At 36.1% G+C, this 25,676-nt stretch overlaps 1 protein-coding gene across 1 annotated transcript in view; it reads right to left on the reverse strand.

The window, feature by feature from the left end:
- Positions 1 to 25,676, reverse strand: part of TRHDE (thyrotropin releasing hormone degrading enzyme) — a 392,491-nt gene that overhangs the window by 29,049 nt on the left and 337,766 nt on the right. Inside the window, exons 13-15 of the mRNA XM_019455116.2 lie at positions 10,943 to 11,090; positions 8,938 to 9,035; positions 8,360 to 8,467 (exon numbers count right to left, since the gene is read on the reverse strand). Coding sequence (XP_019310661.2) covers positions 8,360 to 8,467; positions 8,938 to 9,035; positions 10,943 to 11,090 — 354 coding nt within the window. The remainder of the gene's footprint in view (positions 1 to 8,359; positions 8,468 to 8,937; positions 9,036 to 10,942; positions 11,091 to 25,676) is intronic.

Below are 25,676 nucleotides of genomic sequence, written 5' to 3' on the forward strand. Positions count from 1 at the left end.
AGGCTATAGGTAGTGTTACAGCAATTAAGTTTCACATTCTAAACTTTCATATAGATACTTCTCTTTTCATAAAAACCCTTCTTCCACTTTCCCTCATTTTCCAGGAGAAAGGCATATTTCTCATTCACTCATCTTGTATCTTCTGAGGATGCATTGTACTGCAATATCAAGTAAAAAGTCAAAATACTGATGTTGATATCTAGAAAATGACTTTTCAATTTTTGTTTTAATTCTTTGTTTCCACAAAATCTGAAGAAATGCCCAAGCAAATTGTCAGGTGATAATTTAAAAATTTTGGTGATCAATTCCTATGTAATTTTTGGCACAACACTCGGAAAGACAAAAGAAGTGTTACATTGCTATAATATAACACTTTCCATTCCTATCTATTTAGTTTTCTGTATAAAGTTTCTCGGTAATGGGGTGCCTAGGTGGCTCAGTTGGTTAAGGGTCCGACTTCGGCTCAGATCATGATCTCACAGTTCATGGGTTTGAGCCCCATGTTGGGCTCTGTGCTGACACCTCAGAGCCTGGAGCCTGTTTCAGATTCTGTCTCCCTCTCTCCCTGCCCCTCCCCCACTTGTGTGTGCGCTCTCTCTCTCTCTGTGTGTGTCTCAAAATAAATAAAACATATAAAAAAAAGTTCTTAAGTTTCTACTTTAACATAAAGCATGGTGAAACTTTTCTTATTCTAGCAGTGAGTAATATTTGTCTGTGAATATATAAACTGGGAAATAAAAAGGCCAATCTCAAATTTTACATCTCTAACAATTTTTATTTTTATGTTTGGAGATTATTTATCAAAGTTTGCCATGTGTTTATGTTGATCAATTATATACAAGTAACCATTATAATGAAAACTCAATTTAGAAAAAAAAATTAACACAGGATTTTATGACATGAAAAAACTATGTGTATGTGTGTGTCTGTATGTGTGATATGTGTTTCTTGTTGCAGAAAAGTATGATAGGGTGATCCAAAAGGATTTTCTAGCAAAAATATCCTATATTAGAATACAATTTGGTGAGAAAAGAATAATATAAAATGTGTGGCTATTAAGTAAGAACATAAATCATATTTTTAAATGGCTAATGGTAGGTATATAATAGCTAGGGTGTTTCAACTCCATTGGATACATTTAGAGTTTTGAAAGAATTTTGTTGAAAAATGTCTATTTACACTATACTGAAAGGTAAATCCTTGCAATTACTTTCACATATGGTGGAGAGTTTTTGAGGTAGACTTAAAAATGTTATCTTTGGCAATTCATATGTGTAAACGTTTGAGCTCTATTGGATTATTCTGGTGAATTGTCATGAATGCCTTCCTTTTTCCCCCTTTATATCCAAGCAATCATTAACTCCTCTCAGTCTTCCTTCCTCAGTCAAATATATCCATGTGGCTTCATTTCCACCACTAGCTCTCAGGGCTGCAAGGTTTCCCTGTCTCTCTGATCTAGTCAAATCCCCTATGACAGTCTCTCAGAACACCACATGTTTCTTGGTTGCGCTTCTCTGAGTTTCATTTTTAGTTTTGTATGATTACTCTGAACAATCCCTGTCTCCCTCCTACACTCTCTCCCTGCCCCCACCACAAACCTTTGGGGTATGTCACGGCATGAACCACATATTCCCAGTGCCAGGTAAGTAATGGGGCCGGCATTAGTTGAATGAAGGAACTTTGCCTTCCCAGTGTCTAGCATCTAGCACAGTTCCAACACAGAGTAGCTGCTCGATAGATACTTACCGAACACATGAATAACTGAAGACATACCCTTTAAGCTTTATAATAATCAAATAACTATATACCAATAATCAAAGGAGAACCAGAAGTTGACAAATCATAAGGAAGATGTATGATTTTATGTTCATGCACAGTAAGTATTAAATTTTGGACTGTTATATCTGATGTAAGCACTGATGATTTGGGGGCACTGCCCTTGCTTTAGAAACAAGGTTGAGACTTGGAGTAAACACTGACTCCTCTAGCTTTAGAGACATTATTATTTATTAGACAGCTGTCTAATGACAAACTAGGAGCAAACCTGATTCCTCACCCCTGTCCCCCACCCCCCTGCCCGAGGTTTGGGCAGCCCTGTCCTTTGCATTACTCCATACAGACTCCCTGCTGGGTTCACCTGTCTGCGAAATGCTTGTGCTGGTAACTGAGCACTAAAATGGCAGGTCTGGCTGGTATAACTTTGGCTTATGAAAACTTATCACAGGACAGTTTATAGTAAGAAGAATACAAAAAGCATCATAAAGAACAAAGGGAATAGGACCATAATAACTTGGGAACATGGACAATAAGTTAGGATCTATATTTTTAGGGGAAGAAAACATGAAGTTTCTGAACCAGACACACAGACCGTAGCAAAAAGAGCCTTTTGTCTGTCCCCCTTTGTGTTCTCACATAAGAAAAGTGAACATTGATGGACAGAGGGAGACACAAAGGAAAGGACCTTAACTGGAGCTCTTTTCCTGTGAGATACAATGAGCTATGCCTGATGGAGGGACATGAGCAGCCAATTAAAGGGAGGGTGTACAAAGAAATATTTACCTAGAGGCCAAGCCAGGCAGTATTTCTTAAAGCAAGAGAAAAACGGCAAACGTACCCATTCTCTTAATTGAAGATCTCTATGGTAATATTTTGTTCCGTATTTTATGTTACAGGTCACATGCTTATAACCCCAAAACTTACAGAGAAGATCTGATATTGAAGCATTCTATACTGCTCTATTCTATACCTATTCCTACCTTCCCCATTGAAAACTAACACCACCAGGTTAGCCACTGTGTGGCTCAGTCCGTAGTTAAGCAGCCAACTCAGCTCAGGTCATGATCTCATGGTTGGTGGGATCAAGCCCCATGTCAGGTTCCATGCTGAAGGTTCGGAGCCCGCTTGGGATTCTTTCTCCCTGCCTCTCCCCCACTTGTGCACATGTGCATGTTCTCTCTCTCTCCCTCTCTTTCTCTCTCAAAATAAATAAACTTAAAAAAATAAATAAAACTCATACCATCTATTACACAGGGTATGGTCAAAACAGAGGGCAACTTCAAAGATGATTCATGTTTTATGATTTCCTATAAAAGCTAATTAATAAGCAGACATTCTTTTATATAATTCTCATGACTTGTTTGGTTACTAATATTATTGCCATTTTTCAGATGATGAAACCAAGTGATTTTCCTCAGGTCGTTCCATGGCACAGCTGAAATTTGATCACTGGTGTCTTTGACTTTGAAGACAGTAGCCTTTCCCTATACCTGTAGTTCCCAAAGCATAGTCCCCAGGCCAGCTGATTCAGCATCAGCATCATACTGAAACTTGTTATGGATACAAATGGTTGGGCCCCATTCAACCTACTGAATCAGAACTCTGGGGGTGGGGCCCAGCAAACTGTTTCACAGCTCTTCCCAATGATCCTTATACATGACCAGATTTGAGAACCACAGGCTGATTCCTGAGCACTACCTACATAAAACTGTTGCTTATACTCATTGTAGAGAGTCCTTGAGTTCTGAGAGTCCTTTCTTTGTTTTTTAATCCTTTTTTGAACATATATTACTGATATATGGTAATTTGATATACCACGACAGAATCACATGCAGTCTGGGAGTGGAGACCCAGATCCACTACCTATTGTTATATAATCTTGGCAAGTCATACAGCCTGTGTGAGTTTTAGATTTGTTTTCTATAAATATGAAATAAAAAGGAGATCATGCACAAAAAACAGTTAGTCCAACACCTGAAATGTACTAACCACTCAATACACAACTATACTTTTCATTATAATCATCATCATTAAAGACAATAGTATCAGTAACATAATTAATTGCATGAGTAGTGAAGTTTATGTATTATGTATGTTGCAAAGCACCAGAGAAGTTCCTCTACTTTATAATTTTTATTATGGAATGGCCTTAACTTTTCCATTTCAAAATAAATGTCCAATTCATTTCAATTCAATATGCATTTTTGATAGCCCATAATATATAAGGTATTCCACAGTTTCAGGATATTTTTAAATTTTTATTTATTTATTTTGAGAGAGAGAGAGAGAGAGACAGAGAGAGAGAGAATACAAGTGGAGCAGGGGCAGAGAGAGAGGAAGAGAGAGGATCCCAGGCAGGCTCCGCACCATTAGCACAGAGCCTGAAGCAGGGATCCATCTCATGAACCGTGAGAAATCAAGCTGAAATCAAGCTGAGTCAGACTTTTAACCCACTGAGTCACCTATGTACTCCCAAGATATTTTTTAAGTAAAGTGATGATACCAGTTATCAATTGAGATGTTAGGGAATGAATATCACTATTTATTGAATACTTTTTAAAATTCAATACTTGGGGCACCTGGGTGACTTAGTGGGTTGAGCGTCTGAGTCTTGATTTTGTCTCAGGTCCTGATCCCAGGATTGTGAGATCGAGCCCTATGTAAGACGCCGTGTTGAGCGTGGATCCTGCTTAGGATTCTCTCTCTCTCTCTCTCTCTCTCTCTCTCTCTCTTTCTCTCCCTCCCTCTGCCCCTGGCCCTCACCCTACCCCTGAAATGAAATGAAATACTTTAAATCTTTACTCTGTATTGGCTTAAAGCTTTAAATATTACTTTTTGACATTATTTGAAAAATAACACTTTATCACAAAATTAAGAGGCTGTGTTATTGTGGACACACATTTAATTTAAGGTTAAATTTTTTATTAAATAAAACCCCATATTACCATATTGTCATCTCTGTATGGTTAAACTGTACAATCCCAATAGTGTTTTACTACAGAAATTTTAAATAATAATTCACCTGCAGTAATAATATAATCCCTATATTTTACTCAGTGAAGCTTATGCCAACTATTTCTTGTTTATTTGTACCAATCAGTAAAAGAAACCAATTTCTGTCCTTTTTATTATGTTTTTTATACATAAAAAGGCTATCATCTTGTCTTTTTTTTTTTTCAGAGTGCAATTTTCAGGTCTCACAACCTCCTCTTGCAGCTCGTGTTTTCAAGATCTTTTTATCATTTGTATTGTTCTCTACTGAATGGTTGGCAATTTGTCTCTTTTCTGAAATGTGGTGTTCTGCTGAACTCAGTGCCCAAATCACAGCCTAACAAGACCTGAATGTAGCTCATCCATTTTTATGCATGACATCACCATTACAATTCAACACACTGGAGCATTTGAATATATTAACAGGGACCAGAATGTCGACTCATTCAATTTATCATTCACTGTAATTCTTGAATTTTTCTCTCTCTCTCTGCTGCTACCATCCTCTAGCTTTTCAATGCACATTTTGGTTCCATTACCTTTCCCTGCACCAACTTTCAAATCCATTCTATTTTCTTAAATCCAATGTCACTGACTTGACCTACCTCCCCAGCATATCAAGATGAGGTCGTAAAGTAGCACAGCACCCCAGATTTGCAATCTCTGCTAATTCCATGACTCAGTGTCCTTTTGGCTTATTAGCATAAATACACAGCTTCTCCCAGGGCTTTTTTTAAAGATGGTTTTTAATGTTCCCATTAAACACAAACAAGGAAACAGACAAAACTGCCTGGTGTATTACTTCAGGAACATTTAAAAAGAAACCTTGTCTTCTTCATTGATTCAATTTAAGAAAGTTAAATTCAGCATCAACTACAGAATTACACTATTGTTTTAATATTAAGCTGTCATCAAAAAAAAAAAAAAATACAGATTAAATCTCTGATCTTCACACACAGGTGAGTACCAGCCAGCCTTACTGCAGGAGGTCACTTATGTATGTAGTGACATGTCATATGGTTGGCTGAGCAAATATTAGTAAACGCAGAGTTAGTCCCACTTAGTATGTTTACTTACCCAGCTGTAGAAGAAAGCAAAGCAGAGAATATAAAAATGATGAAGGAAATAACAAAAGAACCATAAAGTATTAGACCCCAATTTAATTATTTTACCATAAATAAATGGCACAGTTATCAAAACTGAAATGAGCTGACAACTTCCATGTAAACTTTCATTTATAAGGGAATTTTGGGAGTGATGGATTGTTCAAATTCACAAGTCAAAACATGCTGCACTCATTAAACTAGACATCAGTCCATGTGCCTTGCTTCTGCTTGGGATCCCCGTCTACCCACCGTAGGGACTCGGGCACTTGCCCCTGCCTCCAGCCTGCCCTTGTCCATCCATCAGGATCCTGCTCACTCCTCAGGAGGATGAATGTGATTCTTCCAAGGCAGCAATCCTCCTTTCTTGGTGTTCACACCCTGTCCTAGCTCTTGCTTCAAAGAACAATTATCTGTTTATAGAGCTGTACTTTCTCCTCATTTTAAGCTCTCCCTCTTCTCTTTGCTTTCTGCCACAAGCTGGTATTGAGAGTTGCTCAGTAAAATTTTGCTAAATACATGAACTATTAAAAAAAATAGCATTTTCTCAATAGCTGTAGTTTTAAATGTACTAAGTGGGGTGCCTGGGTGGCTCAGTCAGTTGGACATCCAACTTCAGCTCAGGTCATGATCTCATGGTCCGTGAGTTTGAGCCCCGCATTGGGCTCTGTGCTGTCAGCCTGGAGCCTGGAACTCACTTTGGATTCTGTGTCTCCCTCTCTCTCTGTGCCCCCCAACTTATGCTTGCTCTCTGTCTCTCAGAAATGAATAAATGTTAAAAAAATTGAAAGGTACTAAGTTATAGTAGGCTTAAATACTCTCTATAGAAATGACATTAATGCAATGGTGAATGTGTTATTTTAATAAAATGTTAAGAATACATTTTAACTTGGGTAAATTCATTAAAGGGTTAACAAACAAATATTGGGTCTGAGAAAAGGCATGTGTAGCAAAATGAAACAAATAAACAAATGAATAATCAAAAAATGGAAGAAAATAGAGACCACAATATTTAAATAATATCTTTCAACTTTTCTTCTCATATGTATTTATGATTATGTATCTTATTATGGATGTATTGATTTTGGATAAATTTTTATGTGTTTATCATTCAACTATATGCGGTAGAATTAAAGAAGGTAGTAGAAAAAAAGGAAAAAAAGTTTCCACTTTACTATTTTCAAGTTTAATAGTTTTCAGAAGACTTCACAAAAAGGATAATCATTAGTAAAAGTTAATAAATGAAAATGTTTTTGTTCTAGAGAAGACTGGTGACAGATTTAATCACTGTCAAGTACATGATGGATCAATTGAAAGATGATAGTGATAAAATATTTTCCTTCTTGGCTCAGGGTAAGACCAGAAACAGTTCACTTAAAGAGCAAAAAGGACCATGATAAAGAAGGTGAGATAGTAGGACAAATTATTCAGTATGCAGTGAAAGATTTCTTGCACAGATTTTTAAAGTAGGATTGCTATGCTCTGATCTGGAGTCAGGTAGATACTACATTTAAACCTAGGTCACTTTCGACAAGACAAAAACCAATTTGTTTCCTAAGCAGGTTATACTCTCTGTGGTTCTCTATGCTCACCTAGACCAAGTCCCTTTCTCTGTTCCCATGGAGTCATCCCAGACACTCAGATCAGGGACAAGCCCATCGTGGCTTGCAAAATAGAACCACCTGAATAAAACTCTCCCCTAGCTTCCACCCCTCTGAGCTCACTCTCCTTAACACAGGGGCCAAAGACTGGGAAAGAGCGATGATAAATTGCCCAAAGTGTAATAAGAAATGGAACATCAACGTCCTTGGAAATATAAAGACACATAAGAAGGGTTAAAAACTGTAGTGAAAAGATCATGATCCTCAATTTTTTTATGCTTAATATTCTTTTCATTAACATTAACAAGTGACATTTAGAATAATATTTTTTTTTATCAAAGGCAGTTCTATCAAACAATTTTAACATCGCATTATGTACTAAAATCCTATATTGTGAAATTCCAAGATAAGATACAGGTTTGAGGTCTCTGTCAAGGGTCACCAAAAGAGTAAAGATCTTTTTTATAACCTTTTTGGTTTTAGTTTTTAATATTAACGTTTGTTATGCTACTTCACTTACATCATATGCTCACAGTGTTTTATGAATAAATACCACAACCTTTGTAAAGAACCTTAGAATTTGGCCTAAATAAAATGATTTTGTTCTCACGGAATAGCAAAGCTATCCAAATTCAAAATAAGCTGACACCTTATCTATGAGAATAAGGGCCTACATTAAGAAAGTTAGTTTAAAACTCTACAAAATGTTCCAAAAATAAGTGTATTGTGGCTTTTGTGCTGTTACCTTGTAAGCTGTGAACCTGAAACACGGCTTTGCAGGGTTTTTCCTTGTCTTGTTTTTCTCCAGTTGATAAAAGCAATGTATCAACCGAGAATCTGAGAGCAGTATTAAATCATATCAGAAATATAGGATTTGGTTCAATTTACCTGTTCCTGTTGCTGGAAATCCAATCTGAAATAAGTGTTGATGCCTGCTGATGACAGTGCTTGTTGCCAAAACTGCACGCCAGCATTATAACTTCTCGACGTAGCTCTCTAGGTACCATCAAAAGGAAAAACAATTAAAATGCAGTGTTATTATCCGGAGAGAAAGGATAACTTATTACATAAACCATAGAGAAGTAAATAATCAGCACAAAAATAATTTTCAGATACAGAAATCCTATTTTGCTAAGGAAGAGATGGTTAGGCAGAGTAGAAGTTATGCATACTAAAAAGTCTTCTCTGGAAACAATAATACAGTGAGGGGCATGGGTTCGAATCTCCCCTTTACTAATAAAGGATGATCTTATATTAAAACACGACAAAGACATGCTTTTGTTCTCAGTGCCAGGTAGTGGAAACTGTGCACTGATGAGTACATCAGCAGGCCTCCCAGTAAAGGGAAATGAAAGATGCAGAATGAGAGACAGATCATCTCATGCTGCTGAAGTCACCATGGTACTACAAGTATGCTATTGTACAGCTCTGGGGGAAAAGAAGCGAATAAGAAAATAAAACAGTACTCATGTTGGTAGGATGCTTGAACAAGAGATCCATTAAAATTGTTTTTTGGCCATCCAAGCTTGATGTATGTTGCTGCAACTTGCTTTAAAATATATTCCTAAATGGGGGTTAGAGGACAAAAAGATAATGTCAGTCTCAAACGTCTCCATGCTGATAATTAAAATTATATAATAAGATTAAAATATTTTCTAAAGAAGCCTTCTTTAAAATATCAGTAAAATAATGGGCATGATAAATGCTCTACTTTTATTTAGCTTAGTATTTCAAATATAGAAAATAAGGATAAAATACAATCGCAATGGTGGAAGACTACTTCTTATTTCCTATTGAATGATTAAGTAATTTGCACTATTAAATATTTTAGATGACAATTTTTATAGCACAACAAGGAAACTGAGGAATATTGATAATGTCATCCATGCACGCACATGCACAAATGTGGGTAGATACAGCTTATGAAAATAAGCACCAAACTTTTATGCATTTCATGTCAACAGAGCACATCGAATGCAAAACAGTTAGGTAAGCACAGCCAATAGCCTGGCATTGTTGAACCTGACATACTCAGAACGCTCTGCAGTAAAAAATATGGCATTTCAAAGTCAACAATCCATTGAGCTAATGATATATTTAAATATTAGAGAGCAATGTAAAATATGCTCTCCTCACTTTAATGTGGTCCTTGAATTTTGTCAAAGGAATGAAAGCACTGAAATTACAGTAAAAGCAATTCTCAACTTTTACTGAAATTGAGGTGTCTGACATGAAATATTATTCCAAAGTACAAATATACACAAAAATGTATTTTACTTTTATAGAAGTTTAACATTGCAGTGTCTCTGTGTTGAGAGCAAAGAGAGGTGTAATAAGTCTTTCTCTAGCAGATAAAAGTTATACCGTAGCTGTAAAGACACATTTTGTTTTGCATGTGTGTTGTAAGGGATTAGACAAAACTAATGACAATGAACAGGCAAGCCAGGATTATTTCAATTAAAAAAAATATTAAAACAGAGGCATTTTCATGCAGACTTAGAAGAAGAAAACAAGAAGCAACTCTGATAGCCATCAGACAATTTACAGAGTGCTAATAAATAGATTTCATGCCATGGCAATCTAGTCTCGAGTCATTCCAAACGTGTAGGCTAATCAGCAGAGCCAGCGTGTCATAAAAAATGGGATGATTTTACAAAACACAGGGCAGGCTGCTAAGATAACCGAAGGGAACCAAAGGGTGCTCAAAGATGATAGGAGGCACAGAGACACAGTCTCATATGCAAAGCCTCGCTGTGATAAGAAATTTAGGAACCAAAAACTCATTAGCCATAGTTAATCCTAATCTTATTCAAAATGGTTATTAAATCAGATTAGGCGGTGTCTACAGTGCAGTTTGCGTTTATCAGGCTGCAGTTTAGGAAATCTAGTCAGGTAACATTTTGGAATGTTTGTCATGTCTTCATGTCTATTTGGATTATCTATTGTTTGCTCTCCTGTATCCCCTTGGACCCAATTATGAATGGGCTTTCGCCTCAATGTTGATCTTATCCTTGTTAATTAAGGAAGTGAATTGAATTCACTATGCCCTTTTGGATAAAAATAATGACTAAGAATCTTTACTGAAACTGTCTATATTCTGTTAAGATCTTTGGGATCCCTCTACCCAGGGTAAGTCCTTTGTGAACACAGAGCCCTTTAACTCTTGGAAAGTAAGTTAGAACTTTAAGGATTTGCCATGTATATTTGTTCTTTTTTTTTTTTTTTAATATTTGTTCTTAAATTCTGAGTCATGTAAGCTTAATTGACACTTTTAGGCCAGAATAAAAAGTAGCTTGTATTAAATTTTTTCTTCAAGTAATTATCATCAGTGTTGCACGGAAAATCAGGACAAAAATGGTAACACAAATTCGAAGAAGGAACGCAAATGACTCAGGATCAGTTACATAAAGTAGATAATGAGACAACAGTTCATCATCTGAAAATAAGAAAGAAGAAAATATGTCTTTTTACATTGAAGACATTGTATTTCTCCATGCGGTCCAGTAATTTATCTAGAGGATAGAGAGCTCGGCTGGCAGCATGCCAAGGAAGAAAATCCTTCTCCTCAGACAGGTATCTGATAATCTCCAGGGGGATATGCTGAGGCAAAGAGCCAGCTCTGTACAGTGAAAAAGTTAAAGTTAATTATTTGCAGGAAATATACATGATGATGCAAAACTGAAGATTTCACTTATGCAAATAAAAGGCAGAAAGCAAGATTCATCACAGTATAAAGAAGCCATACCCAGGGCCATAAAAATAAAATTACTCACTTTTTAAATATAGTCCTACTTAGGATGCCATGTACCTTAATATATACAGAGTTAGAGAGTTAAAAATTTACATACACCAAAATATCAGAATGCATATTTTTTAAAAGGAAAGAATTCCGGAATTTAAATAAAATCAACTCTAGGTACTTTCCTTCACAGAAACTCTTCAGAGGCCATATGTAATTGAAAATAATTGATTACTGAAATGCAATTTCAGTTTCTCAATGCATTCTCTTTGCTCTTCATGTAGTTCTGTGTAATGATATTTAACACAGATTGTTTTCAAAAGAATAATCAAACTAAAGTGGCAACTTACAGTCTTGACTATCTCTGTCATATTATGATGTGAGCATTTTTCAAAAGAAATGGTTTCCATAACACCTATGAAAACTTCAGTTAGATTTTAATAGAGTCCAAATTCCAAAAAAGTTAAAAGACTCAACTCTCCCATTTATTATTTTTCCTTCAAAATATATTCTTTGTCACCTTGGGGACCCATGTCAGATTCTTCGGAGAATATGAAACTGTAGCTTTTTAAGATGGTCTGAACACATGTTGCCTATATTTAAAGAGGGTATATCCAAAAAAAGGATCCCAAAAGAAGTGTATATCTCTACTCTCCAGGAGGTTGCATATAAAATCCTTGCAAATCAAAGCAATATAAATGACAATCCACAGTACATTAAAAGATGGGCTCTCTTACTCTTGATGTCCCTGATGCATACACATAGTTGCTGGATATTTTTTTTACATTAATAATCAATTGAATGCAAGGGTGCCTGGGTAGCTCAGTCAGTTAAGCCTCTGACTTTTGATGTTGCCTCAGGTCATGATCTCACGGTTTCCTGAGTTTGAGCCCCACATCAGGCTCTGTGCTGACAATGCAGAGCCTGCTTGGGATTCTCTCTCTCGCCCTCTCTATGTCCCTCCCCCACTTGCGCCATCTCTGTTTCTCTCAAAATAATAAATAAACTTAAAAAAAATAATCAACTGAATGCAGACTTTTACCACATGGACCAGGTAAATATGAAAGCAACCGAAGCCTGGTTATCTCCTTTATCTACATTTCACACCATTGTTCTTTTGTAGAATCACAAAATTAGATGGACCTCTCAAAAATAAACAAACATTAAAAAAAAAAAAAGGTAAAAAAGAAAAACTAATTCTGAAGACCGTGCTTCAGTTTTCTTTGAATTTAAAAAAAAAAAAAAAGGATGTGTGTCACTCTAATGATTTGGGTTCACTCATGGTATAAGATCATCAACCACAGTTAATGTCTGATATAAACATGAATGGCGATAATAACAAATGCAACAATAACCTCAAATTTCCACATAATTTCAACATTTCCTGATGTTTGCATGATTTAGAGCACAGCTAGACTTGTGCCACTTTCTTTTACAGTTTCCATTTTATACATCCTTGAAGAAAGAGCATGAGATTAGGCTCTGGCAATGACAATTAAATAAGGAACTATCTTTTTTGCTAGGGTGGCGTCTCAATAACACCATTAAATTTTGCTTTTAAGAGTTTGTTACCCACCAAAAAGGCAATATATTTTTTAAAAAATAATGATTTGGCTTTCCTCCTTAAAGGAAACATACTTTCCAATATTTCAGATTTTGTCATTCATTTCCCCTGAACTTTTAATTTAAATATTTATTGGCATGGCGATAATAAATTTATAATCCAAATGTCACGAATTATATAATTTTAGATTTGCAGCAGATTTATCTAGAAGCCATTATTTTTTGTTGAAGAAATAAGAAAAATAATGTAGTAATAAAAAACACCCTTTACTAAGCAGTGAACTTATTATGGATCTTCAAGTGAATTTGGAAAATCTGGAAAGGTGTTGGATTTATTTTATTGCCGATTTAAACATATTAGCCTTATGTCAGTTATAATTTATTGTGTTTTACTTCATCCCTGTAAATGGATGGACATTATTCAATGACTTATGCTTTGTAGAAAATATGACTACAAAGTAAAAAGATGACAAATAATGTTATGGAAGAGATGGGTTTGAGAAAGAGCCAGGAACTGCAAATGCTTCCTGTAGAATTAGACAAACAAATTCATCTTGCCAAGTCTCATGTTCCTTACCTGTGCAATAAGGGTTGAACTAAGACATCTTTTTTTATCACCCAAAGCCTTTTATCCTAACCTACTTGTCTGCAATTTAAACTGCCAAAAAAAACATTATAATAATATGGTCATACTTTATTTGTTTAAAATTTTGAAAAAAAATTTTGTGATTTTATATCCCCCCCTTCTTCACTTGTCTAATATGTATAAGTCTAAGAGGCAGGACTTGGATCTAAGTTTTAGAATATATCTGACATAGTATAAAGGAAATTAAAGCAAAGAAAGCCTGATAGAAGTTCCGAATAATGACAAGCCAAATAAAGTATTCATTATATAGAGAAATAGAGCAAATTCTGATTTGAGTCCTTATGGCAAAAATTGCCAACTTCTCACCATGCTTTCCTTTACTTCCTAGGGTAGATTATAATCCCACTTTCTTGATAGTTAGGTATGGTCATATGGTAACTAGCCAATAGAATATGACTATTCATCACTGCCAGGGTTAGCCCATAGACATCTCCCATTAGCTCCTCAATACTCTTTTCCCCTAAACTAAATCTTTCAGGGTGACCTTGGAACTCTTTTATTGAATGCGTCAGAAACCCACCTGGGTCTCTGGATGACTGCCTGCCCCGCTACCAGTTTTCACACCAGTTCTGCTATGTAAGCAGGAAAAACACTTCTATTGTGTTTGATCCAAATACATGCTTGGGTCTATTTTTTAAAGCAGTTAACCTTCTCTAATGCAGCCCTCAAATAGAATAAGAAACAGATTACATTCAAATTGCTCTCATTTGTGTTGTTACAAACATATGTAAGTAATTACCTGCTACATAATTCAATACACTTACATTTAGCCTACTAGATCAAAATATGTAGCTACACTCAATTGGATAAGATGATCAGCTTCATTACAAAATTAAGACTTGTAAGAGATAATGTTGGTGAATAAGTTACCTAGTTTAGATACGTGTTTGTGTAATTGGCTGGTAATGATATCTGTGATTACTACTACTGATAATGCAATCAATATGGGGGAAGTGTGTGGAATCCAATGAATGGAACACTACATTAGCTCCAAGTAATCAGCCTAGTAGGGAGCACATTTAGGGTCCTCATGCTGAAATGTAGTTGCCCTAGATTTGCATCATCACAGAGAAAGGCTGTTAACAAAATAAGGGGAAAATAGCAAACCTAAAGAATATTTCATGTACAATTAATTTTGTTTTACTAATATTTCAGGAAGAGGTTGTAGATGAAATCTATCTTCTGTACTAGTGGGGTAAAGGTTGGCATAAGAAATAATTTAGAAATCAAAGAAAAGATAATGGGGAAATGAAACAAATGAGGAAAGTTAGAGAAATAGATAAAAATTGTCCATATGCACCTATATAGTTCCTCCACCCATTCCCCCTCCCTAAACACACACATACCCTCTTCTTCACTTTACTGGAGCTTGTAATGAAATATATCTTCAGGCATATAATAGAATACTTTTTATAAGAAGAAGATTAAAACCAGACTATATTACTAGATGTTGAAATGCACTGATCTTAGCTGGCTTTGTTTTCACCTAAGATCCAAAGCTACTTTTTTTTTTTAATATTTTTTTAATGTTTATTTATTTTTGAGAGAAAGACAGGGCACAAGCAGGGGAGGGCAAGCGAGGGGGAGACACAGAATCTGAGGCAAGCTCCACACTCTGGCTGTCAGCACAGAGCCCAATTCAGGGCTTGAACCCACAAACCACGAGATCATGACCTGAGGCAAAGTCAGATGTCCAACCAAGTGAGCCACCCAGGCGCCCTCCAAAACTACTTTTTAAAAACAGCTCTGAATTCTGTGAATGCTAACTCTTAAACCTACTGAGATGGGTGGCCTGTACACAAATAACCTATTTTGTGAATTTTCTTGAAAAGCACTTGGCTTCTGGGTGCTTGAAACTTGGGAAAAAATTAAAAGCACAAGCAGACTCTAGAGCATCATAGTCCAGATTTCACTAATTGAATACTCCTTTAAAACCAATTAATTGCCTACTCTATATTTCACATTTTGTACAGAAGACACTCTATCTCACTTTTAGGGCACAGATTTTTTTTTTAAGAGAGAGAGAGAGAACACGGGGTGGTGGGGGCAGGGAGGGGCAGAGGGAGAGACAGAATCCCAAGCAGGCTCCATGCTGACAGCATAGAGACCATGGGATCTTGGGACCCTGGGATCCCAGGACCCTGGGATTATGACCCAAGCTGAAATCAAGAGCCTGATGCCTAACAGACTGAGCCATCCATGCATCCCTAGGGCATAGATTTTTAAAGCAGTTGCTAAAATGCTTAATTAAAACATTTACCATTGTATCTATTATTTTTCATTATTCATTATTAAAGACTTTAATGTGTTCTTTGTGGGAAGATTCCATGATGGAGACTGGAAACTCCAGCAGTTCTCAGAGTACCATAGAATGAAAAGAGAAATACACAGGGGAGGTATCTCCGTCAACCAACAGTCTATTTGGTCAGTTCACGGAGAAAATAAAGATATGATTCAGATACTGGTGAAATGTTATATGCAGAGATGGAAAGGAAGTTACCTTACGCAGCCCCATAAAATTAGAGCCTCAAAAAGTTGCACAATAGAGTTCTCTTAGCCCCTCCTCCTGTTTCTTCTCTTCCATGAAGCCTTCTTCCACAACTGACTTAGGCACTTATTTCCTGGGCTCACATAACATCTCAGTAACACCTCTATTCATAATAATTATCATGATATTAATCATAATTTTATCATAATACTATCTTTCTCACTCACTGGACTTAGCTCTTTAAGGAAATGAAGCATGCTTTGCCTATCTTTGCATCACCAAAGATAGCCTAATGCAGAATTTAGTACAAAATAAGTACTCAATAAATGTTTTTATACTAAATTAAGTTATGGCAATAATGTCATTGTTCTTAAAAATAGGATTATTTTACAAGTATATTAAAACTTAAACATGACCATAGATATTTATTAAATTAAGCATTTTCTAAAGTTAAAAGATACCAACATCATGGGAAAATTCTATTGGAGTGAAATTTATAGTATTTTTTGGTCATCTTGTTTATTAATGGTACATATGATAGAAGATAAGAAAGCCAATGCTATCTAGCTAAGTAGCTTTGAATAAGCTAGTCTATATCCAAGTAAAATAGCTTTTAGCCAGAGAGAAAGTGGAAGCATTATATAAACATCTCTGTCCTTTTTTTTTTTTTTCTGATTAGCAAATTACTATCCTATTCTCCTAGAAGCAACAGTATTATTTTATACTATGTTTTCAAATAAATTGATGGTGGGAGCTTGGGTTATTCAGTCGGTTAAGCATCCAGCTCAATTTTTGCTCAGGTTATGATCTCACGGTTTCTGAGTTCGGGCTCTGCATTGGGTTCTGCACTGATGGCATGGAGTCTGCTTAGGACTCTCTCTCTCCCTCTCTCTCTGCCCCTCCCCCTCGTTCACTCTCTCTCAAAATAAATAAATAAGCTTTAAAAAGAACTAAAATAAAAGTAAATTGCTGGTGGGTTTGGAAATCTCTTTCTCCTAGGTAGTAATTTGACAAGGATGAACTACGTGATCTCTAGGGTTCCTTCTTCAGTAAAGATATAATGATTAAATCCAGAAATAATTTTTTGCCACCTGCATAGTCCCACTACCACCACCAAACCAAGCTTTCCTATCTACACACACTTGTTTCTTTATTTCCAAGTGTAATTTCTCAAGAAACGAGCCATCATCTAAATACAGGAATCCTCTGGACACTTAATAATGTTAGAAAGCAGAGCCAATGTTTAGTTATTAAATGGAAGGTAATGATGTTAGCTATTCACCTGAAAAGAAAAAAAACCCCTAGGTTTATGGCCACAGTTAACTATTTTTTTTTAAAGAAAACTATCAACTTATTTTAAGTCATTGTATATTGAGGATTTACTCTATGGGATGGTATTATGGAAAGATGGTCTAGGAATGTTCATTTCTTCAGATTGCCCAGTTTGTTGGCATGTAATTTTTCATAGTATTTGCTTACAATTGTTTGAATTTCTGTGGTGTTGGTTATGATCTCTCCTCTTCCATTCATGATTGTATCTCTTTGGATCCTTTCTCTTTCCTTTTGGTAAGTCTGGCTAGGGGTTTACCAATGTTGTTTATTCTTTCAAAGAAACAGCATTTAGTTTCATTGGTTTGTTCTACTGTTTTTGTTTGTTTCTATGTCATTTGTTTCTGGTCTAATCTTTATTATTTGCCTTTTTCTGCTGGCTGTAGGCTTTATATGCTGCTTATTTTCTAGCCCCTTTATGTGTAAGGTTAGGTAGTATATTTTGGGACCTTTGTTTCCTGAGATAGGCCTGAATCGCAATGTACTCTACTCTTATGTCTGCCGTTGCTGCATTCCAGAGGGTTTGAACTGTCATGTTTTCACTTTCATTTGCTTCCATGTATTTTTTTATGTCTTCTTTAATTTCCTGGTTAACCCATTTAGTCTTCAGTAAGATGTTCCTTAACCTCCTTGTGTTTAAGGGCTTTCCAAATTTTTTCTTGTGGTCGATTTCAAGTTTCATAGAGTTGTGATCTGAAAATATGCATGGTATGATCTCAATCTTTTTGTACCTTTTGAGAGCTGATTTGTGACCCAGTACGTGAGCTATTCTGAAAAATGTTCCATGTTCATGTGAAAAGAACATATATTCTGCTGCTTTAAGATGAAATGTTCTGAATATATCTGTTAAGTCCACTTGGTCCACTGTGTCATTCAAAGCCAAATTCCTAGAAACTCACAAACTACCCAAACTGAAACAGGAAGAAATAGAAAATTTGAACAGTCCCTTATCCCAAGGGACTTCTAACAGATGTTTCCCAAGGGAATTCTAACAGATGTTTAAAGAAGAGTTAGTGTCTATTCTTCTCAAACTGCTCCAAAAAATGGAAATGGAAGGAAAACTTCCAGACTCATTTTATAAAGCCAGGATTACCTTGATTCCAAAAACCAGACAAAGACCCCACTAACAAGGAGAATTATAGGCCAATATTCCTGATGAACTTGGATGCAAAAATTCTCAACAAGATACTAGCAAATCAAATTCAACAGTACATTAAAAGAATTATTCACCGTGATCAAGTAGGATTCATTCCTGGGCTTCAGGGCTGGCTCAAAATTTGCAAGTCAATCAACGTGATACATCACATTAATAGAAGAAAGGATAAGAACCTGTCAATAGATGGAGAAAAAGCATATGACAAAATACAGCATCCTTTCTTAATAACAACCCTCAAGAAAGTTGGGACAGAAGGAACATACTTTCACATCATAAAAGCCATATATGAAATGCCTACACCTAATATCATGCTCAATGGGGAAAAATTGAGAGCTTTACCCCTGAGAACAGGAACATGACAGGGATGTCCACTTTCACCACTGTTATTCAACATAGTGTTGGAAGTCCTAGTCTCAGCAATCAGACAACACAAAGAAATAAAAGGCATGAAAATTGGCAAAGAAGTCAAACTCTCACTCTTCACCAATGACATGATACTCTACATGGAAAACCTGACAGACTCCACCAAAAATTGCTAGAGCTGATACAGGAATTCAGCAAAGTCACAGGATATAAAATCAATGTACAGAAATCAGTTACATTTCTATACACCAATAATGAAGCAGAAGAAAGAGAAATAAAGGAATCAATCCCACTTACAATTACACCAAAAACCATAAGATAAATAAGCCTAACCAAAGAGGTAAAAGATCTGTTACCTGAAAAGTATAGAAACCTTATGAAAGAAACTGGAAAAGACACAAAGAAGTGGGAAATCATTCCATGCTCATGGAATGGAAGAACAATATTGTTAAAATGTCAATACTACCCAATGCAATCTACACATTCAATTCAATCCCTTCCAAAACAACACCAGCATTCTTCACAGAGATAGAACAAACAATCCTAAAATTTGCATGGAACCAGAAAAGACCCTGAATAGCCAAAGTAATGTTGATAAAGAAAACCAAAGCTGGAGGCATCACAGTTTCAGTCTTCAAGCTATATTACAAAGCTGCAATCGTCAAACCAGTATGGTACTGGCAGAAAACAGACACATAGATCAATGGAACAGAATAGAGAACTCAGAAATGGACCCACAAACATATGGCCAACTAAATTTCGGCAAAGCAGGAAAGAGAATCCAATGGAAAAAAGACAGTCTCTTCACCAAATGGTGCTGGTAAAACTGGACAGTGATGTGCAAAAGAATGAAACTGGACCACTTTATTACACCACACACAAAAATAAATTCAAAATGGTTGAAAGACCTAAATGTGAGAAAACAAGAGAATCCTACAGGATTCAAAATCCTACAGGAGAAAACAGGCATCAACCTCTTTGACCTCAGCCACAGCAACTTCTCACTAGACCTGTCTCTGGAGTCAAGGGAAACAAAAGCAAAAATGAACTATTGAGACCTCATCACAATAAAAAGCTTCTGCACAGTGAAGTAAAAAAATTAATAAAACTAAAAGCAACTGGGGCACCTCGTGGCTCAGTTGGTTGAGTGTCTGACTTTGGCTCAGGTCATGATCTCACAGCTCTGAGTTCAAGCCCCACGTCACACACTGTGCTTACAGCTCAGAGCCTGGATCCTGCTTCAGATTCTGTGTCTCCCTCTCTCTCTGCCTGTCCCCTGCTCATGCTCTGTCTCTCTCTGACTCTCAAAAAGAAATAAACTTAAAAAAAAAAAAAAACTAAAACCAGTTGATGGAATGGGAGAAGATATTTGCAAAAGACATATCAGATAATGGATTAGTATCTAAAATCTAAAAAGAACTTATCAAACTCATCACCCCAAAAACAAGTAACCCAGTGAAGAAATGGGCAGAAGACAGAAATAGATACTTTTCCAAAGAAGACATCCAAACGGGTAACAGACACATGAATAGATAGATGTTCAACATGATTCATCATCAGGGAAATGCAAATCAAAACCACATCAAGATACCACCTCACACCTGTCAGAATGGCTAAAATTAACAACTCAGGAAACAACAGATATTGGTGAAGATGCAGAGAAAGGGGAACCCTCTTGCAATGTTGGTGGGAATGCAAACTAATGCAGCCACTCTGGAAAACAGTATGGAGGTGCCTCAAAAAATTAATACCAGCAATTACACTGTGAGGTATTTATCCAAAGGATACAAAAATGCTGATTTGAAGGGGCGTATACACCCAATGTTTAGAGCAGTGCTATCAATAATAGCCAAATTATGGAAAGAGCCAAAATGTCCACTGACTGATGAATGGGTAAAGAAGATGTATTTACATACAATGGAATATTACTTGGTGATCAAAAATAATGAAATCTTGCCATTTGCAACAACATGGTTGGAACTAGAATGTATTGTCTTAAGCAAAATAAGTCAGTCAGAGAAAGACTTCCAATCCTGAAATCGTATGATTTCACTCATCCGTGGAATTTATGAAACAAAATACATGCACATAGAAAGAGGGAAGGAAAAATAAGATAAAAACAGAGAGGGAGGCAAACCATAAGAGACTGTTAAATACAGAGAACAGACTGAGAGTTGTTGGAGGTGAGGTGGGTTAAATGGGTGATAGGCATTAAGAAGGGCTCATTGTGATGAGCTCTGGGTATTATATGCAAGTGATGAGTCACTAAATTCTAATCCTGAAACCAATACCACACCATTTGTTAGCTAACTTGACTTTAAATAAATAAATTTTAAAAATTTTTTTAAAGAAAGATGGTCTAAGTTTATTTTAGTTTACTATCCTTAAAAGCTTCAGGATCAGTACTACTATGAACACCCCTGCCTTTTTTTTATATGAAGAAGCTACAGCTTACAGAAGATAAGCAATTTGCCAAGCTTATTTGGCAAATAAGTGAGAGAGCTGGAACTGAAAACCAACACTGACAAGAAAGCTCTCACTGATTCTACCACATGAGACCGCCCCCCCAAATGCCACTCTGAACTATAGTTAAATGCTGTCTTTCTCCCTTCCTTTAACACCTGTTTACACATCACTATCATAGCACTCACCATTTTAAGTCTTGTACAAAAGTAAATAGATAACCCTAGCCCAGGTGCTCAGAAGGTGAAGTAAGTGATATTAGGAACAGGAGGATTATGGGGGAATGACTTTAAGGCATCAGTGAGGACACCTGCCTGTGTGACAACAGAGAACACACTGAGCAAATCTGGCGGGAGAGGAATTTTGGCCTCCTGGGAAACAGCAAGGCCAAGAGTCTTAAAACAGGGACAAATTCAGGATGTTGGAAGAATAACAAGGAGGCTTTCGAGGCTGGAGTGGAGTGAGTTGGGGAAGAGCAGGCTATGACGAGGTTACAGAGGCTGGTATGCTAGATCATGAAGGCTCTTAAATAAGAAGGGCTTCAGACTGTTTTTCTATGGGTGATGGAAAGCCACTGCAAGTTTTTGACCTGGGAAATGACATGATCTGAATTTATGCTCTAAAAGGGTGACTCTGGCTGCTGTAGAGAGGAAACTCGAATATGTCATGTGGTCCTCCAAGATGAGAACAGAGTGAAATATGATTTCCTAGTTGACCCTCTCCCTCTCTCACTATACAGACTAATCTTATGAGAAAAACATATACCTAGTGAAAGAAGTCAATGACATGAGAACAGACATAATGATTTTTTTTAAGACATGAGATTTGTTTTAGAAAGAGTTTGTTATGCAGGTATCAGGTAAAAAAAATATTCCAAAGGCTGGCTTATCCAGGCATTTTTTACTGCTAATTGCTAACAAACACACACACACACACACACACACACACACACACACACAAACACACACACACACACCAAAAACAAAAAACAAAAAACAAAAAAAAAACAACAAAAATCAGATGATATGGGAAAGGTCACTGAGAAATAATTTAGGCAATGAACACATGTTAAAAGAATATATAGCTATATATATGAAGCTGCACATTCCACTTTGGGTTAATTAGCAGAATTATTCCAGAATTTAAATTCAGAAAAATAGCATGAAAGACCACCAAGAAAATAATCCACATAGCTTATGATTTCCATGGAAAATACAATGCTTAAATTTGATACGGAATTCTGCTTTACTGGGCAGTGAAATTGTCCAATGTTCTACACAGCCACTTGGGAGCAAAAAGAATTTAAAAAATCCAGCAGGATTTTGCAGAGTTTGAATTTACTGACATCAAGATATCAAATCATTAACCTAAAGTCCATAAATCAATGGAGCTTCTAACTTCCTATTTGGCTGCTTTTTAGCGAAATGTATGTGAATTATAGGAAAGAAGAAAAAAGAAAAACATGATTGAAACCAAACCAGTTAAAAATAACTGGGGGACGCCTGGCCGGCTCTGTTGGAAGAGCATATGACTCTTGATCTCAGGGTAATGAGTTCAAGTCCCATGCTGGGTATAGAGATTACTTAAATAAATAAATAAATAAATAAATAAATAAATAAATAAATAAATAAAAGCTTTAAAAAAATCTTTAAAAAATAACCAGGTATATTTCCTCTTGTCTAATATTGTCAAAAGTTTCGCTTTTTGTATAGATTTTATTATACTGTGCATAAAAGTTTACTCGTAATTTTACTTGTAATAATTTTCTTGTAATTTTCTTGTAATTGTAAAATTACTTGTAATTTTACTTGCAATAATTTTCCATACTATTAGGAATTCTTCATAATTACTTTTGGATTAGTTCTAGCAACACTCCATTGGAAAGATAAATGTAGTTCACTATTGTTGAGCATTTGGGGCATACATAAGTAACAGAGCTATGAACATCTTTGTGCACAATGCTTTTATATGTTCTGGATAATTTTCTTTGGATGGAACAGCCAAATTGGAATTATCATGCTAAAGTTATGAAATATTGTGGATCTTGGCAAATCTAAGTTCACATTTTCAGGCTTCACCAATCAGCAACTGGTGTATGAAAAAGGGAAAGAGGTAGACAGTCGCTGTAGTGACCAGCACTGATTTAGCATTCCCTGGTGTGTCAGTTCCTGTGCCAAGTGCTACATGTGTATTATGTTATGAAATCCTCATGTCAATCTTCCGAGCTCAGCAATATCACTATCCCCACTTTACAGATCAAAATTGAGGCTCAAAGTGTTACCTAACCTCTCCAGGATCATATTGCAAATTTGAACCTAGTTCTATTGCTGTTTGAACCTAGTCTTCCAGCACCAGTGTTCTTATCACCATTCCAAAAAGTCCTGGCAAATAATTTTGTATTCCCTCTCCCATCTTCTAGTAAAAGGAAAGAGTGAGAAGAGGAATATAGGGGGCGTCTAGTGGGAGTAATCCTTGGAGGCCTTGTGAAGGAAACATAATATAATAGAACATATGGGGAAGGAGAGAGTAGTTTGGTCTATGGCTGTGACTTTGAAATGGGGGGTTTAGTGGGTTTATTGTTGATATAAGATTTTAGACTTTGGTCATTTGGGACCACTTCCACCAAAACCACTTTTTCACCACTGCCCCCAATTCCCTGGGATCCTTCAGGACCTTGTCTAATCTCGGTTAAACAAGGAACACCCTCAGACTGGACTCTGGCCTGGAAAGACTGACTCAGCATCAATATATCTACCATAAAGAGTATGCATTGCAACAACATTTTCCTTTCAGAAATATTGGTGATGCAGGCAAAACTAATAGAGTGTTAGGATGTGGTCTACAAAAGAAAGGAGGGTAATCATATAAAATTATGATCTTTAATTCAAATAAGAGGAAATATTTCAAACTACAGAAGATTTTCCATCTGCAAGTCTTACAGAAAAGGAATAATTATGGCTATGGGAAGTGTGTGGGTCCTAGACACAGACTGAGAACGAAAGAATGACGACTTGAATAATGGCATATGGAGCATGGGGGAAAATGCTCTCTGGACATAAATGTAGGGCAGACTCCTGGGGCCTAGATGGTGTGCCTCAATTAAAAACCTCAACAAGAACTCTAAAAACCAAGTCAACCCCTCTCCCAATTTTTTCATAGAGGTATGGTTACATAGATGGGCCATTATAATTCTGTACATAATTTTCTAAACATACAGCTAAGGTCTGAATTTTAGATTGACACCAAGGTGAATAATTAAGCAGGAAGATTCAGTCCAAAATGGATGCATTAAAACAAAAACAAAAAAAAAAACAAAAACAAAAACAAAAACAAAAACAAAAACAAAAACAAAACACTTTAGAGAGTGTAATCTAGCCACGAAGAAGAGAGAAATGACTCAGGTGCAAAGGGTTTAGAAGAGCCACCAAAAGTGATAAAAGGAACCTAACAAGTGCAAAGTGACAGAAACTCATTAAGTCTGGGCTCCCCAGCCAACTTGAAGAAGCTCCTGGCCAGAGTTAGAACATTTTGAGTATCAGTAAGAATAAAAACTGCAATGGAATTAAACATATCAAATATACTTAAATCCATAGGACAGAATGGTTCTTAACTAAAAACAAAACAAAATAATTGGTCACTATGGAGCATGCTAGAGAACTGGCTCATTATTTTTGAAACTGAAAAATACAGGGAAACATCAAGTATTTATCCTGCCTTTCCTTAAAAACAATATCACTGGGTCACCAAGTAGTAAATGAGAACAAGTTTCCCTTGAGAGAACTATTTTGTTTATGAATGAAAAAAGAATAAATGAATCCCCATTTTGCAACCTCGAGTAAATCAATAGATTTTGGTATTGAACAGTAAGGTCTGCAAATGTCATAAAAAGACAACTATTTCTTTTATGTGTTCATAAAGAGTCAATTGTGAAGTAAACTGATAAAATGTAAAATTGATAAAAATGTGAACCTGTAATGGATCAAGGCCCTGGATTTGACTACCAATTTATAGGCAATAGAGAGGACAGAAGAACACATAAAGGTACACAGTGGGGATGCAGTCACTGACATGTAGACAAAATCTACACAGTGGGAATCGTGTAGGACAAACAAGCTCATTCCTCCCCAAATAACTTGGAAAGATTTTCACTTTTAAAGGTCAAGGGGAAAATCAATTATTTAAAAGAGATTGAAAAGATACATCAACCGATCATAGAGCAGTAATATCATTTGGCTTCTAATTCAAACAAACTGTAAATATATATACCTATGGCACTTATGAAACAATTGACCATTTAAATAATTAAATGGATTTTGATATTGTTGAGGAAATGTTAACTTTAGGTCACCATGTTTACTAATGTCATTTTTTAAGAGATACATAGTAAAAATTATTTTTATGAAATGATATAATGTCTGGAAGTCATTTCAAAATGGTATGAAAAGTTGGATGGAGATG

This window comes from Panthera pardus, unplaced genomic scaffold (assembly GCF_024362965.1).
Source record: "Panthera pardus isolate Hobbes unplaced genomic scaffold, ASM2436296v1 HiC_scaffold_6, whole genome shotgun sequence".
Taxonomy (NCBI): domain Eukaryota; kingdom Metazoa; phylum Chordata; class Mammalia; order Carnivora; family Felidae; genus Panthera; species Panthera pardus.